The following is a 14,730-nucleotide window of genomic DNA, read 5'->3' on the forward strand; positions in this document are numbered from 1 at the left end:
ATCATCGATTTGATCAATCTTACCGAAATAACCATCGACGTCGAGAATAAAACTGCATGGGTGGGAGGCGGTGCAACCATCGGTTCTTTATATTACAGGATAGCCGAGAAAACCCCGGTTCTTGGGTTTCCCGCCGGCATCTGCCTACCTTTGGGAGTCGGCGGGCACTTCAGCGGAGGCGGCTACGGCCTCGCGGCAGATAACATCATCGATGCAAGAATCGTCGACGCCAGCGGCAGAATACTGGACAGGGAATCAATGGGCGAGGATCTGTTCTGGGCCATCAGAGGCGGCGGAGGCGCCAGTTTCGGCGTGATTACTGCCTGGAAGGTGCAACTGGTGGATGTTCCAGAAACTGTCACTGTTTTCAAAGTTGATAGGACGCTGGAACAGAACGCGACTCGAATCCTCCACCGCTGGCAACACGTGGCTCCGGAGATGGACCGAGATTTGTTCCTGTGGGCCCGAGTAAGAAGGGTGAACACTACCATCACCGTGTCTTTCTCTTCACTGTTTCTCGGCGGAGCCAAGAAGCTAACGGCGTTGATGCAAGAAAAGTTCCCGGAGCTAGGGGTGGTGAGGGAAGACTGCATCGAGACGAGCTGGGTCAAATCCACCCAATTCATGGCTGATTATCCGTTCGAAACACCGACGGAGATTCTGCTCGACAGAAATCAGCCCGACGGTGTGAGATATATCAAAATGAAATCAAACTACGTGCAGAAGCCGGTTCCTGAATCCGGCTTCGAATGCGTGTGGAGATATTTGTATGAAGCGAAGACGGCGGTTATTGTCATGATTCCGTACGGCAGAAGAATGGCGGAGATCTCGAAATCGGCCACTCCTTTTCCTCACAGAGCTGGCAATCTCTACTCGTTCAGTTTCTACGTCACTTGGGGAGAAGACAGAGATTCGGAGAGGTATATAAGTTGGTCGAGGAGGCTCTACGACTACGTGACTCCTTATGTCGCGGGATCTCCGAGGGCTTCGTATTACAACTACAGAGATCTCGACCTTGGAGTGAATAACGTTGTTGGAAAGACGAGCTATGCGCAAGCGAGTGTTTGGGGTAGGAAATATTTCGACAACAATTTTGATCGTCTTGTTCAGGTGAAAGGCAAGGTGGATCCACATAATTTCTTTAGGAACGAGCAAAGTATTATTCCTAATTATATTTAGTCATCAAGATTGCTAACACATTGTCTATTTAATCATTTGTAGTACTCCCTATATATGTATGTGTGTTTTACTTTTCTCTAAAATGTCTATATTTTCCACACATATATTTATTGCTCTACACAAGGAATAAATTTGTTTTTACATGGCAATTTCGACGTTGTATGTAATTAAGGAGACAAATTATATCAATTGCATTAAAACATCTCACCAAAGTTGTGGGATGTAAAAATACATTGCAGTATACGTGAGAGTTCTGCCTTAGAAAGAAGCTTTTGCGTGAGCAACAGTGGACGAAACAGAAGCGGGGATGTCAGCTTTATAATGCAAACATTGGTGAGAATCCAATGCCAATGCCCATAAACCTAAGGGTTCCTCCGCAAAGTCTGTCCACAAAGGGTGAGTCAGGGCGTAAGATCATATCGAAAGGCGTAGTCGATGGACAACATGTCATGAATATAATATAATATTCCTATACCACCCCTTATTGATCCCAGGGGATGGGAGCATGTCATAGATGGTTGTCGGTTCAAGAATGTAGATGTCCCTATTCTCTATAGTATGGAGTAATAAACTAGAGTGATTTGGAAGAGATAAATTAAATTTCTGAAAAAAATGTTTGTTTTGAACTTAAATTTGATCACCATCTTTTTTCCAACGCAACAATGTTAGTGTTATTTGGCGATACCAAAATACAAAATTTCATGTATTTACACACAATTTATGAATTATCTGAAAAAGAATATTCACAAATAATTCACGAATTTACAGATCATTAACCCCTAAAACAAATACTCTGATCAACACCAATTTTTAATTTATGAGTTAGTCTGGCATGTCGATATAAATTAATTAAAACTTGGTATGCGGGATTTGGTTGGTACTGAAAACACTATTTTAAATCAGAAGGCTGGGTGCATTATATCCTATTTGGGCTTATTGCATATTTTAATGACGGATTGACTAGTTTTTGGAGGTCAATTTCGACGTTCTATCTAGATCTTATTATGTATTTCAGAATAAATTTAGTTATGTACTAGTATTATGTTCAACAAACTTATTTCCATATAGATGATTTTGCAATTATTTTAGAAAATTATGGAATTCATTGCAATCCATATCTGATGTTTTTAATAGTATTAGTACTATATATTTAGAAAGGAGTACTATATTCCAAGAATAATTTTGATCTGTCTAGCTTGTTCAGGTGAAAGGCCCAAACCTTTAAGTCCTTTACCATTCAATGTAGTATGGGACCAGGTTTCGTATGACATTTTCGTATTAGGCCCGATATTAATTCCATATCCAATTTGGGATTTTTGCAGATTTCAATGAAAGGGATTAATTAGTTTGTGGAGGGTAATTTCAATAATTAGTTTGTTTAGGGCAATTTCAACGTTTTATCAGTAATTAAGAAACTCCCTTGATCATTGGGTAGTAAAAAAATTATTTACCATTTGTAGAAAATATGAGACGCCACGTATTATCTTATCGATGGAAAAACTAAAAAGATAAAATGAGAAACATATTGTGCCGCATATGGAATACTCCCTCCGTCTCGCTTAAGATGACACGTTTTCCTTTTTAGTTTGTCCCAATTAAGATGACATATTTCCTTTTTTGATAACTTTCTTTCTCCAATTAATACACTCAACCACTTTTTCTCACTCCTATTAAAATATGAGTAAATGCCAAAATTGGTCCTGAACATATGACCATCTTACGTTTTTGGTCCTAAATATTATCTTTTGGATTTTTTGATCCTGCACATATGAAAATTTGATCATTTTGGTCCTCCGTCAACATTTCCGTTAGAAACTAACGGTCAACGGGTTTAAACCCGATTTTGACCAAAATTAACATTTTAAATCTGATTTCTCCTTAATTAATTCAACTAACTATTATTATAAATATTCTTTTAAAATTAGAAAATTAGAATTAAATATTATTTGAAACTTGGGGGATCATTGAGAAGGGTCCAACACCGCCGCCGGAGAAGTGCTGGAGCTCTGGGTGGTGGTGGTCGGCGATGTTGAACAGCGGCGAGGCGACGACGGAGGTGTAGGGGTTCGCCGGCAAGTGCATTTGCACTCACCTCTGCTTCGACTCCGGTGAAGTCAATTTGGACGGCGGCGGCAATTTGAATTACTTGCAGCAGGTGACGAAATCGTCGGCGTTGAAACAAGCAAGGGGTCGGGGCTGTCTCTGTCTAGATCTGAGAGTAGAATCAAGGCGAGGAAGCGGGCCAAGGAGCGAGTCGCGGAGAAGGAGAAGGTGTCGACTCATCCGCCCTCTCTCAACCCTATCTCTCAACAAATGGTTAAATAAATGAACTCTTGGAATTTATGACTATAAAACAAAGAATGCAATCATTCGGTTTTATTTTGTCATAAGGACTAATTTCCAATTAGTCATTGTGATGAGGTAATTATGTTCATACATAAATTTACATCACAAATTATATAGCAAGGATAATACCAAGTAAGATTGGTATTATATAATTAAAGTTTTGGGAATCATATTCGACATGATTAAAACTTTATATGTTGCTATAGGTATTCTACTTTAATTAGTAGAAATTCAGAAGGATCAAAATAATGGATTTTGATAGAGGAATATGTATAAGTGCACTTGAGAAAGACACATAAAATTATTCCACTGGATCAAAGGGCCTAGAAATATTTTGATCAAATTATCGTGCTCCTTAGCAAGAATTAAGGTTATAAATTACAAGTATATTTTCGTTTTATGTACTCTAGCAAACTATGTTGGTAGATTCTTTTAAAGAATTATAGTTTGAGTACATAGTGGTCAAAGTCTGCTTTGAGTATAAGTGGGAGAAAATGTGTGTGAATGTGTAGCACAAGGTCAATAAAGCGGTTGGTATACTCGAAAGCATTCTTTGAGTATAAGTGGGAGATTGTTGGGGTTTGTATACTAAAAGATGCTTCGAGCGTACATGCCTTTGTACAGTCAGCTTGTGCATGTATACGAGAAACGCCACGTCCACTTGTTTACCTATTTATGAAAATAAATAATATAATATAATAGTTTATTATTGAAATATAATAAACAAGTCTAAGGCTTTTTACTAAGAAGGTCAAGTAGGGAAATTCGATGAATCTCCCCATGAGTTTTCCAGTATGGGACTTGTCCAGATCTAGTAAGAAGAAAAACGTATTCACAACCTAGATAGGCTTTGGCTATCTATTGGTACGGTTGCGGTGTTTGTGATAATTCTCTCTTACCTAAGAAGAGATTAGTAACACCGGTGTGGTAAAGCACTGAAAGGATCTAATCCGAAATGTATTCTTTATTGCTATCTACTGAAAGAATATATTTCAGAAAGTTTAGTATATTCTAGTCTATGATATTAATATCAATATTGTTTATTCAATCAAACGCCACTTTGACTTATCAATATGTGAGAGTTTGTACGTAACTCAAGTTCATGATATCTTGGGTGGTAGTAATTGAATAACATGAAGGTATTGGAATATTATTTCATAGAATTCGCGTGCCCAGTATGGTATGATTAAATCCCTAAGGGGTGATCCCCAAGAGGTGTTTGAAAAAGGAATTTATTATTCAGAAAACTGCGCAGTTGGAATTTATTCCACGAATAATAAATAAAATTTTAAACTAGAAAAACTCTTTGGAGAATTAATTTAATTCTAGTCACATAGCAGACAAAAGAATTAAATTGACGGATCAAGATAATTTTAAACGCGGAAAATATTATAAAATAAAATGGACCCAAGTTATTTGTAATTTGGTGATTTAAGTGGGAGTGCAATATTATTCTTTAGTGGAACAAAATAATATTCCATTGATAATATATTAAATCATGGGTCATTTGATTTAATTAGTTATTTATCTAATGGGTGAGCCCAACACTTAAGTCACTCCATGGATCCCCAACCTAGCCCAACAAGTCCATTATAAATAGTGATGAGATGTGGAAACCCTAGCACACCATTCAACACAACACTCCTTCCCCTAAACCCTAGTAGCCGTCGCCGGCTCTCTCTCTCTCTCCTTGCCTCGGTTTTCGTGCCTTGGCACGTGGGAGAATTAGGGTTTTGTTTTTGTTCTTGTTTTATCCTAATTCATAGAATTAGATCAAGACAATATCGAGTTTGTGATTGGGTTTCCCTAGATCTCTTCAAGACTATTGTTGATTATTCAAGATCCGCCCACACGGATGGATGATCAAGGACAAGGGAATAGGTTGGAAGATTCACGGTCGATAAACCAAGGATCACCGGGTGGTGCAGCTAGCAACTTCGATCCTACGATGGATCAAAATGAGGTAACAATCGAATCTACATCAAATTGCATGATTATATGTTTAATTGATGTTATATCTATAGATCTACGTTTATTGCATGAAATTGGAGTCGAATGCATAATCGCCTAAATAGATCCGTCTAGGACCTGTTTGATTTCCGTGTCTTCCGCTGCGGTAGTCCCAACACCTCTGTCGTCGTCTCGCCGTTGTTCAGCATCGCCGACCACCACCACCTGGAGCTCCAGCACTTCTCCGGTGGCGGTGTTGGACCCTTCTCAACGATCCCCCCAAGTTTCTTCATAATATTTAATTCTAATTTTCTAATTTTAAAAGAATATTTATAATAATAGTTAGTGAATTAATTAGGAGAAAATCAGAATTAAAATGCTAATTTTAAAAGAATATTTGTTAAAATAATTAGAATATATTAGTGAATTAAAAAATTCAGGATTAAAAGACTAATTTGGTCAAAATCGGATTAAATCCGTTGACCGTTAAGTTTTTAACGGAACTCTTGACGGAGGACCAAAATGATCATATTGTTATATGTGCAGGACCAAAAAATCCCGAAGATAAAGTTTAGGACTAAAAAGGTAAAATGGTCATTTGTTCAGGACCAATTTTGGCCTTTACTCATTAAAATATCCATCTTTCTTTATCTCTCTACTTTAATACGTACATTCACATTCTCTCTCTCCAATTAAACACTTTAACCAATAACTCCTAAAATCTCATGTCGGCTAAGCAATGTGTCATCTTAGCCGGGACGGAAGGAGTATTATTTAATTCCATAGCATAAAAATATCAACCCTAGAAACATATTACTCCCATGCGTCTCATAATATGAGTCACTTTTATTGTGGACACGAGTTTTAAGAAATATAAGAATTCTGTGTTGAAAAAGTAAGTGGAATATGAAACCCACTTTTTTATATTGGTTTTATAATAAAATATGAGTTAAGTGAGTTAGTGAAATGTGTGACCTATTTACCATTAATAGTAAAAATGAAGTATAACTTTTATTATGGTACGGACCAAAATGACAAAGTGTGGCTCTTATGGTTGGACCCAGGGAATATCTTGTTTGGGGTAAGACACTATCTATGATAAACACGTTATTATTTGGGGTAGATTAGATCATAAGACACTATCTTATTGATTTCATTCATTCACGTCTTATAGTAATATAATTTTATAATCCAAACAAATCTCCAAATGTACGTATTCACTCTTCGTTGAAGTTTAGTGTTGTAATTGCTTCTTAGTTTTGCTTTAGTTTGCTTCTCTCTAATTTTTTAACCTATCATCGTGCATCAGCAGCCGTTCTATTTTAATCACGCGAATCGCGATATAACCATTTATACATCTGACAAAATCTTTATAATATTTTTTTTTATCTAATTTGTCTGTAGAAGCCCTGTCGGCCTAAGATTTAATTTAAAATTTTAATATCTTAGAGACAATAAGTAACTATTCAAATGTTAGAATTATCTTAAATAATGACGTCCATGATTTAATTTAGGGGAGACTTGCTCGAGTTTCACATCAATAATCATTTGAACTAATCTATGGACAGAGATGTTTCATATTCTATCTGTTCCACTTTGGTTTGGGTGTTTCTTCCTGCACAAAGATTAAAAAATGAGTGTTTAGAATTTAAGTGAGCGAATAAAATAAGAGAGGGAAATAGAGTATAAAGTAGTATGATAGAATAAAAATTTTGCTGAAAAAATGAAACAACTCGAAATGACTCAACTACTTTGAGAGATCCAAAAGGATTATGACCAAACTACCGTTGGACGGGGAGTACTATAAGTTAGTTTACATGTTTGTTAACGAGCAATTAAAATACAAACGGGTAATTTATCTGTGAATTTTGGTCAAATTTTGGTTTACAAATTAATTTTAAAACTGTCAGCAAAAAACATCAAACAACTGATTTGTTTTGATTTTGCAATATACTCCCCCCATTCCATAAAAATAAGGATATTTTTCATTATTTATAAAATATCGGGCCTAGAACGTCATTCTTTTTTTGGGTTAAATAAGATCATACTAATACTATATCTAATGAGAAAATTATGGATTTAATTTATTTAAGTCTTATTATATTATAAAAATATTGTTAGCGTGTTGTAATTGCTTCTTGAGTTTCCTTGCTTTTCTCTAATTTCTGAACCTATCATTTTTGCTTCATAAGCCGTTTTATTTTAATCAAGCCTGGATATTCATATGACGAAGATTTAAAATTAAATTTTAATGTCTTATATTAATGTTGATAAAAAATTAACTCTGCAAATGTTTGAGTTGTCTTAAATAATGACTATAATGACGCTTTAAAAAGTTGACTCAAATAGATTAATATCTACTGGTGATCCACGACGTGGCATCTATAATTTAATTTATGGACAAAGTTACTCGAATTGCAAATCAAACATTCGAACTACGTCCTCGATTAAGAGTCACATTTTTTCATTTCAATCCGTCACCAATTAAGAGTCACACTTCCTACTTGGAGTACTATATTTGGATATCAAAAATACCTTTAAAACACTTCATTTATTACACACAAAATGTCAAAGAGGTCCTACATTCTACTACCTAACTCTATTTATTACACATTCAAACACTTCCTTAAAATCCGTGTCCGGTCAAAGTGTGACTCTTAATCGGAGACAGAGGGAGTAACATATATGGGCATATATTTTATTTTAATACAGTTACTTAAACCTCCGTTCCATAGTAGTGGAGTCATTTTGTTATTTTGGAACGTTCCATATATAGTAGTACAGTCATTTCAAGTCAACTCATTTCTTCTCACTTACTTTACTCTCTCTTACTTTATTCTCTTTTCATCTCTCACAAGCACAATAATAAATTAATAATCAATAGTAATTGTATTCCATACTTACTCTTGTATCTATAAAAACAACGAGATTCATTCTTACTACACACGAAATTACTCACAATGAAAACTCCATTGATCTTTTATTTTACATTTACTCTTCTTGTCATCTTATCTTGTTCAGCTGCAACTTCTGCTGATAAACATGATGATTTTCTCAAATGCATCAAACATGAATTCCACAACTACTCCTCAATTTCCAACCTTGTTTACACCCAAACCAATTCATCTTTCATTACAATCCTCCGATCTTCCATCCGAAACCTAAGATTCGCAACACCAACTACACCGAAACCGAAAGTGATCATAACCCCAGACCACGAATCCCAAATCCCGCCTCTCATATGTTGCGCTAAGCAAAGCGGATTAGAGATCAGAACTCGAAGCGGAGGCCATGATTTCGAAGGACTATCTTACGTGGCACAAGTCCCATTCGTGATCATCGATATGATCAATCTCAGTGATGTAACCGTCGACGTTGAGCATAAAACTGCATGGGTGGGAGGCGGCGCAACCATCGGTTCTTTATACTACAGGATCGCCCAGAAAACCCCGGTTCTCGGTTTTCCTGCCGGGATCTACCCAGCTGTGGGAGTCGGCGGGCACTTCAGCGGAGGCGGCTACGGCCCGTTGATGAGGAAATACGGCCTCGCAGCAGATAACGTCATCGATGCAAGAATCATCGACGCCAGCGGCAGAATCCTGGACAGGAAATCAATGGGCGAGGATCTGTTCTGGGCCATCAGAGGCGGCGGAGGCGCCAGTTTCGGCGTGATTACTGCCTGGAAGGTGCAACTGGTGGATGTTCCAGAAACTGTCACGGTTTTCAGAGTTGGCAGGACGCTGGAACAGAACGCGACTCAAATCATCAGCCGCTGGCAACACGTGGCTCCGGAGATTGACCAAGATTTGTTCATATGGGCCTTAGCAAGCAAGGTGAACACTACCATCACCGTGTCTTTCAGCTCACTGTTTCTCGGCGGCGGCGCCGAGAAACTAACGGCGTTGATGCGAGAAAAGTTCCCGGAGCTAGGGGTAGTGAGGGAAGACTGCATCGAGACGAGCTGGGTCAAATCCACCCAATTCGTGACCGGATTTCCGATCGAAATACCAAGGGAGATTCTGCTGGACAGAAATCCGGCCGGCGTTGTGGGATATGTCAAAATGAAATCAAACTACGTGCAGAAGCCCATTCCCGAGTCCGGCTTCGAAGGCGTGTGGAGATATTTGTACAAAGCGGAAGGGGCGAAGAGGGCGGTCATCGTCTTGATTCCGTACGGCGGCAGAATGGCGGAGATATCGGAGTCGGCCACTCCTTTTCCTCACAGAGCTGGCAATCTCTGCTCCTTCAGTTTCTACGTTTCTTGGGGAGAAGACAGAGATTCGAAGAGGCATATAAGCTGGTCGAGGAGGCTCTACGACTACGTCACTCCTTATGTCGCGGGATCCCCGAGGGCTTCGTATTACAACTACATAGATCTCGACCTTGGAGTGAACAACGTTGTTGGAGAGACGAGCTATGCGCAAGCGAGTGTCTGGGGTAGGAAGTATTTCGGCCACAATTTCGATCGTCTTGTTCGAGTCAAAGCCATGGTGGATCCGCATAATTTCTTTAGGAACGAGCAAAGTATTGTTCCTAACTCTATTTAGTCAGAGCGTAAGAAGTCCCTATTCACTGTAGTATAATAAAGTAAGTGATTTGGAAGAAATAAATTAAATTGCTGAAAAAAGTTGTTTTGATGTTAAATTTGATGACTATCTTTTTGAGTTTTTTCCAATGCCACATTAGTGTTATTTGGCCAATTTCGAGGGATACGAAAATACAAAATCATGTATTTACACACACAATTTATGAATTATCAGAAAATCAATATTCACAAATAATTCACGAATATACAGATCATGAACACCAATTTTTAATTTATGAGTTAGTCTGGCATGTCGATCTAAATTAATTAAAACCTGGAATGTAGGAATTGGTTGATGCTGAAAACTATATTTTAAAATACTTAATCAGAAGGATGGGTGCATAATGGGTATTCTTTATAATTAACTTCTTTGACGCTTTCTATATATAACTGACTCATTGTGATTCACATTTTATTTTATTCACCAAAGTCAACTTATATAAAGTATTTTCATCAATCCAAATTGGGCTTTTAACCTAAACTAGTATTAACCCACACGGTCCATTTTATTTTCCTCATATTGAATATTCCAGAATATATTTGTACAAATATCTATATTCACTTGAAACCAATTAATCCAATGCTTCAATAATTCATCCTTCTTCTAAAAATATACTCCCTCCGTCCGCGATTAGGAGTTCCGGTCACTTTTGTGCACATATTTTATAAAAATGATAAAAAATAGTTAAAGTGGAGAAATGTTAAAGTAAAAAATAGAATAATGTTGAGAAGACTCTTGTCAACATTATTCTCTCTCTTACTTTTCCATTTCTCCACTTTAACTATTTTTATTATATTTATAAAATGGGTGCGCAAAAGTGACCGGGACTCCTAATCGCGGACGGAGGGAGTATTCATTTATCTTACAACACCACCATTTCGTATCATTTATTAGATTGTATTTTTTTATTATTATTAATTATAGTATAATCCAATAGTATGAAAAGAAGCTAAAAAAGTGAACGAAAAATATAAATGACCGAATTAAACAAAACTATATAATTTAACATTGTTAATTTTCTATTTAATTCCTTTTGGATTCACGGGTCTTATTCTAATGCTTATAGCACCCTAATCCAAAATCAAGACTAAATCTCCACCCTTGAATTTTAAAATGAGTGGATGAGATTAAAGCTCACAAATCTCAATAAATAGTAGACAAAATATCAACAAAGGGGTAATATCGTCATTATGTTATCATATGATAATTTTCGTGGGTGTTTTTTTATATCAACATTGTGTATTACAAATATCAACAATATGATATAAGAATATCAACATTAGTACAAGAAAATATCAACACATATTTATTGAGATTTTTACATAGTTTTATTGAGATTTTTTGATGTATTTGTTGATAAAAATTTGGGTATCAACATTTACGAAAACTAAAATAAAAAATATCAAATTTCATCATCCGAACGTCGTCGGAACATATGCAATTGAGATCTCGTTGGAATCCTTATTAAATTATCTTTAATTTGATATATTTTTTGCGAAAAAATAATTTAAATTGAGAGAGTTACATAAATTTAAAAATTTGAGATGATTTTGAGGAGAGAAAAAGTAGTTAGTTAAATATAGGATTTGAATTAATACCCTTTTAATTTAATTAATAATTATTTAAATTTAAAATATATTACACTTGGCATTATATTAACCACAAGATCTTCTAATCTAATGGTTGAAAATTGATCTCAATTTGGGATTGATAATTAGTTAGCAATTGATTACGTCCCTTGGATTGACTATATAGCTAGAAATTTGGAGAACTCGTCATCATCTTAAATATTACTAATTCATCCATATGTTGAGCAACACACGCACACATGGAATGACATCATATTTGACTTTATATAACTAAATATCCTAATATTAAAACAATAAGTAACCAAGCCGTAAAAGTATCAAAGGAGATTGTATTACTTGTGAAATTGGATGATCAAGCTGAATATCAATAAAATTTAAAATATGTTAGCTCATCAACTAAAATCAATTACAAAATTGACTAAGAGATACTCTCAGTTTATATGACATTTAGCTCATTTTTTGAAACCTAGCTTCTCAGTTCTCCCTCGGCCGCCAACCACTACCATGCCACCATGCCTCTCACATTTTCAAACGAACAATTTATTGATGCCTACCTTGGTATTGCCTATGAGTACTACTTTTAAAGCTTTCTCAAGACAAAAATATACCTCAAAAATAACTGAAGATTCTATAAAATAATTATTCATCTATTTTTTGTTATTTGCAATAACATAATGAGTAGGATAAAATACAGTAATAACAAAGAAAGCTAGCAAACTATAATAAGACAAACATAAAAGATAAAATAAGACAGTTAAGAACACAAATAGGATTAAAATGCTGAGAGAGAATATAATACACTAACCTTCTTCACTGAAATGATATTATTGATTAATGGAATTAGTATTTATAGAAAATTTTGATGGTAACTCAATTAATATTAATACATTTAATTAATATTAATACTGTAATAAATATCTCACTTGCGACCTTTCAAATTATTGTGAGAAGTGGAAGTGTTTGTAAATCAAAAATTTTAACATATCAATTTAAGTTTGTAACGGTAGTAACTCATTTTTTTCAATACAATTGTAACGATAATGACTTTGAAATGCATATTCCAATCTCATTTAGTAGTAATCTCATTTATTAATATTATTCAATTGAGCACCGTTATATTATATATGACACAATGACAAAAGCTTTAAATTTATAATTCAAAATTTGATGTCTTTGGAATCATAGCATATAATATTACCTGCCAGATATAATAATTATTATAATAAACATTCACGTCAATTTAAGTTTTTAACTGCAGTGACCCATTTTTTCTACATAGAAATGTAACGGTAAACTCATTATGTAAAATGTGTTAGCATTGAGTTGTGAAACGTATGTTAAAATATAATTTGCTAATTATTCATAAATTTTACTATTAAATAGAGTTGTGATGGTAACGGCTTATTATATTTGAATCGTGCTTAAAATTTAGTAATATTAAAATCCAAAGCCTGAATTCATGAATATTCAAAACTATGCCCAAAACTCGGCTTTTATATTAGTATAGATATAGATATAGATATAGATAGATAGCTCAGCCCATTTTGTATTTAAATGATAGGCTTAAATATTCGCCTTCATTTTGAGCTTCAGCGAAATCCGTTAAATGTAACAGATTATTATTATATTTCTGTTCATAAAAAATAGTTTAATTTTGTTTGAGATATATATTCATAAAAAAATAGATTAATTTCTAAACATGAAAAGTCTTCCATACGTTACCTACTTTTTTTTCTCTTTCTTATACTTTACCTTACCTACTGTTCTCCTTTTTTATTTTACCAAATTTCTTATTAAAATCCGTGTCGTTCACAAATGAGATTATTTTTTATGGACGGAGTGATAGTTCATCTCTTTGAATGTATGAACTAAAATACTCCTTCCGTCTCCCACTATAAGCAAGTCATTTTTGACGAAAAATAAGTACATTTTCTCTCTTCTACATTTCTTCTCTTCACTCTTTATTATTCTACTTTTTTATCTCTCACGTTTTATTCTCCCTTCACTTAACTCTTTAATAGAGTACTATTTATCAATTTTCAAATCTCATGCTAAAAAAAATACTTTGCTTACAGTGGAACGGAGTGAAGTGAGTATTATTACTTCTATTATTTTCAAATTATATGCACGTTGTAGAGTAATACAGACGACAATGAATTTGGATACATTACTAAATAAACTTACAGTACTCAAATATCGGTATCGTAATTATGTAATGTCGTATCAATTATAATCTTCTATACTGATCCCCTAAAAATAATTTACAAAATATTACCATTAAAATGCCTCGAATTCCGTGCAAGTCATCGATTCTAGACTTTGTTGTTTAAGTTTTCACTTCATTAATATAATCGTGCAAGAAAGTTCGATCATGTAATATTGAAATTTAAATTATTAAATAAGTTAATTACTTAGTAGTTAGTATTACTTAACCATATATTCTCTCATGTGCAATAATTAGTTTGTTTAGGGAAATTTCAGCGTTTTATGTATCCCTCTGTCCGGCATTAAGAGTCTCGGTTGACCATTTTCATCCGTCCGGCATTAGGAGTACCAGTTAGACATTTCCATAAAAAGTAAAATAAAAATACTATAAAATAAAATGCTAAAAAGCACAAATAAAAACACATCCAAAGAATAAGCAAATAATAATGCAAATGAGTCCCACATTACACAATCACACACTCCAATAACACACTCAAACATTTCTTAAAACCCGCACTCAACTCAACCTGGACTCCTAATACTGGATGGATGGAGTAATTAAGAAACTCCCTTCATTGGGTAGTAAAAAATTTATTAACCATTTATTGTAAATATGAGATGACACGCACTCCCTCCGTCCATGAAAAATAAGGCACTTTGTGAATGACACGGGTTTTAATGTAGAATTGGTAAAGTAAGAGAGAAGAAAAAAAAGTAAGAAAGAAGTAGTATTAGTGGAATGTGGGGTCCATATTATTAGTAAGAGAAAAGTAGTGTTAGTGGTATGTGGGGTCCATATTATTAATAAGAGAGAGGAAAAAAAGTAAGAGAGAAATTGTTGAAAACTTTCCTTTTTTGAATGTGTCCTATTTTTC

At 34.8% G+C, this 14,730-nt stretch overlaps 1 protein-coding gene across 1 annotated transcript; it reads left to right on the top strand.

Moving 5' to 3' along the window:
* Positions 1–8,399: 8,399 nt before the first annotated feature.
* LOC125204954 (cannabidiolic acid synthase-like) lies at positions 8,400–10,022 on the top strand. Its single transcript, XM_048103727.1, has one exon. It carries the CDS (start codon positions 8,436–8,438, stop codon positions 10,020–10,022), a length of 1,587 nt encoding a protein of 528 aa, XP_047959684.1. The 5' UTR covers positions 8,400–8,435.
* The last annotated feature ends 4,708 nt before the right edge of the window (positions 10,023–14,730 follow it).

The sequence above is a fragment of the Salvia hispanica genome, chromosome 2 (assembly GCF_023119035.1).
Source record: "Salvia hispanica cultivar TCC Black 2014 chromosome 2, UniMelb_Shisp_WGS_1.0, whole genome shotgun sequence".
NCBI lineage: Eukaryota > Viridiplantae > Streptophyta > Magnoliopsida > Lamiales > Lamiaceae > Salvia > Salvia hispanica.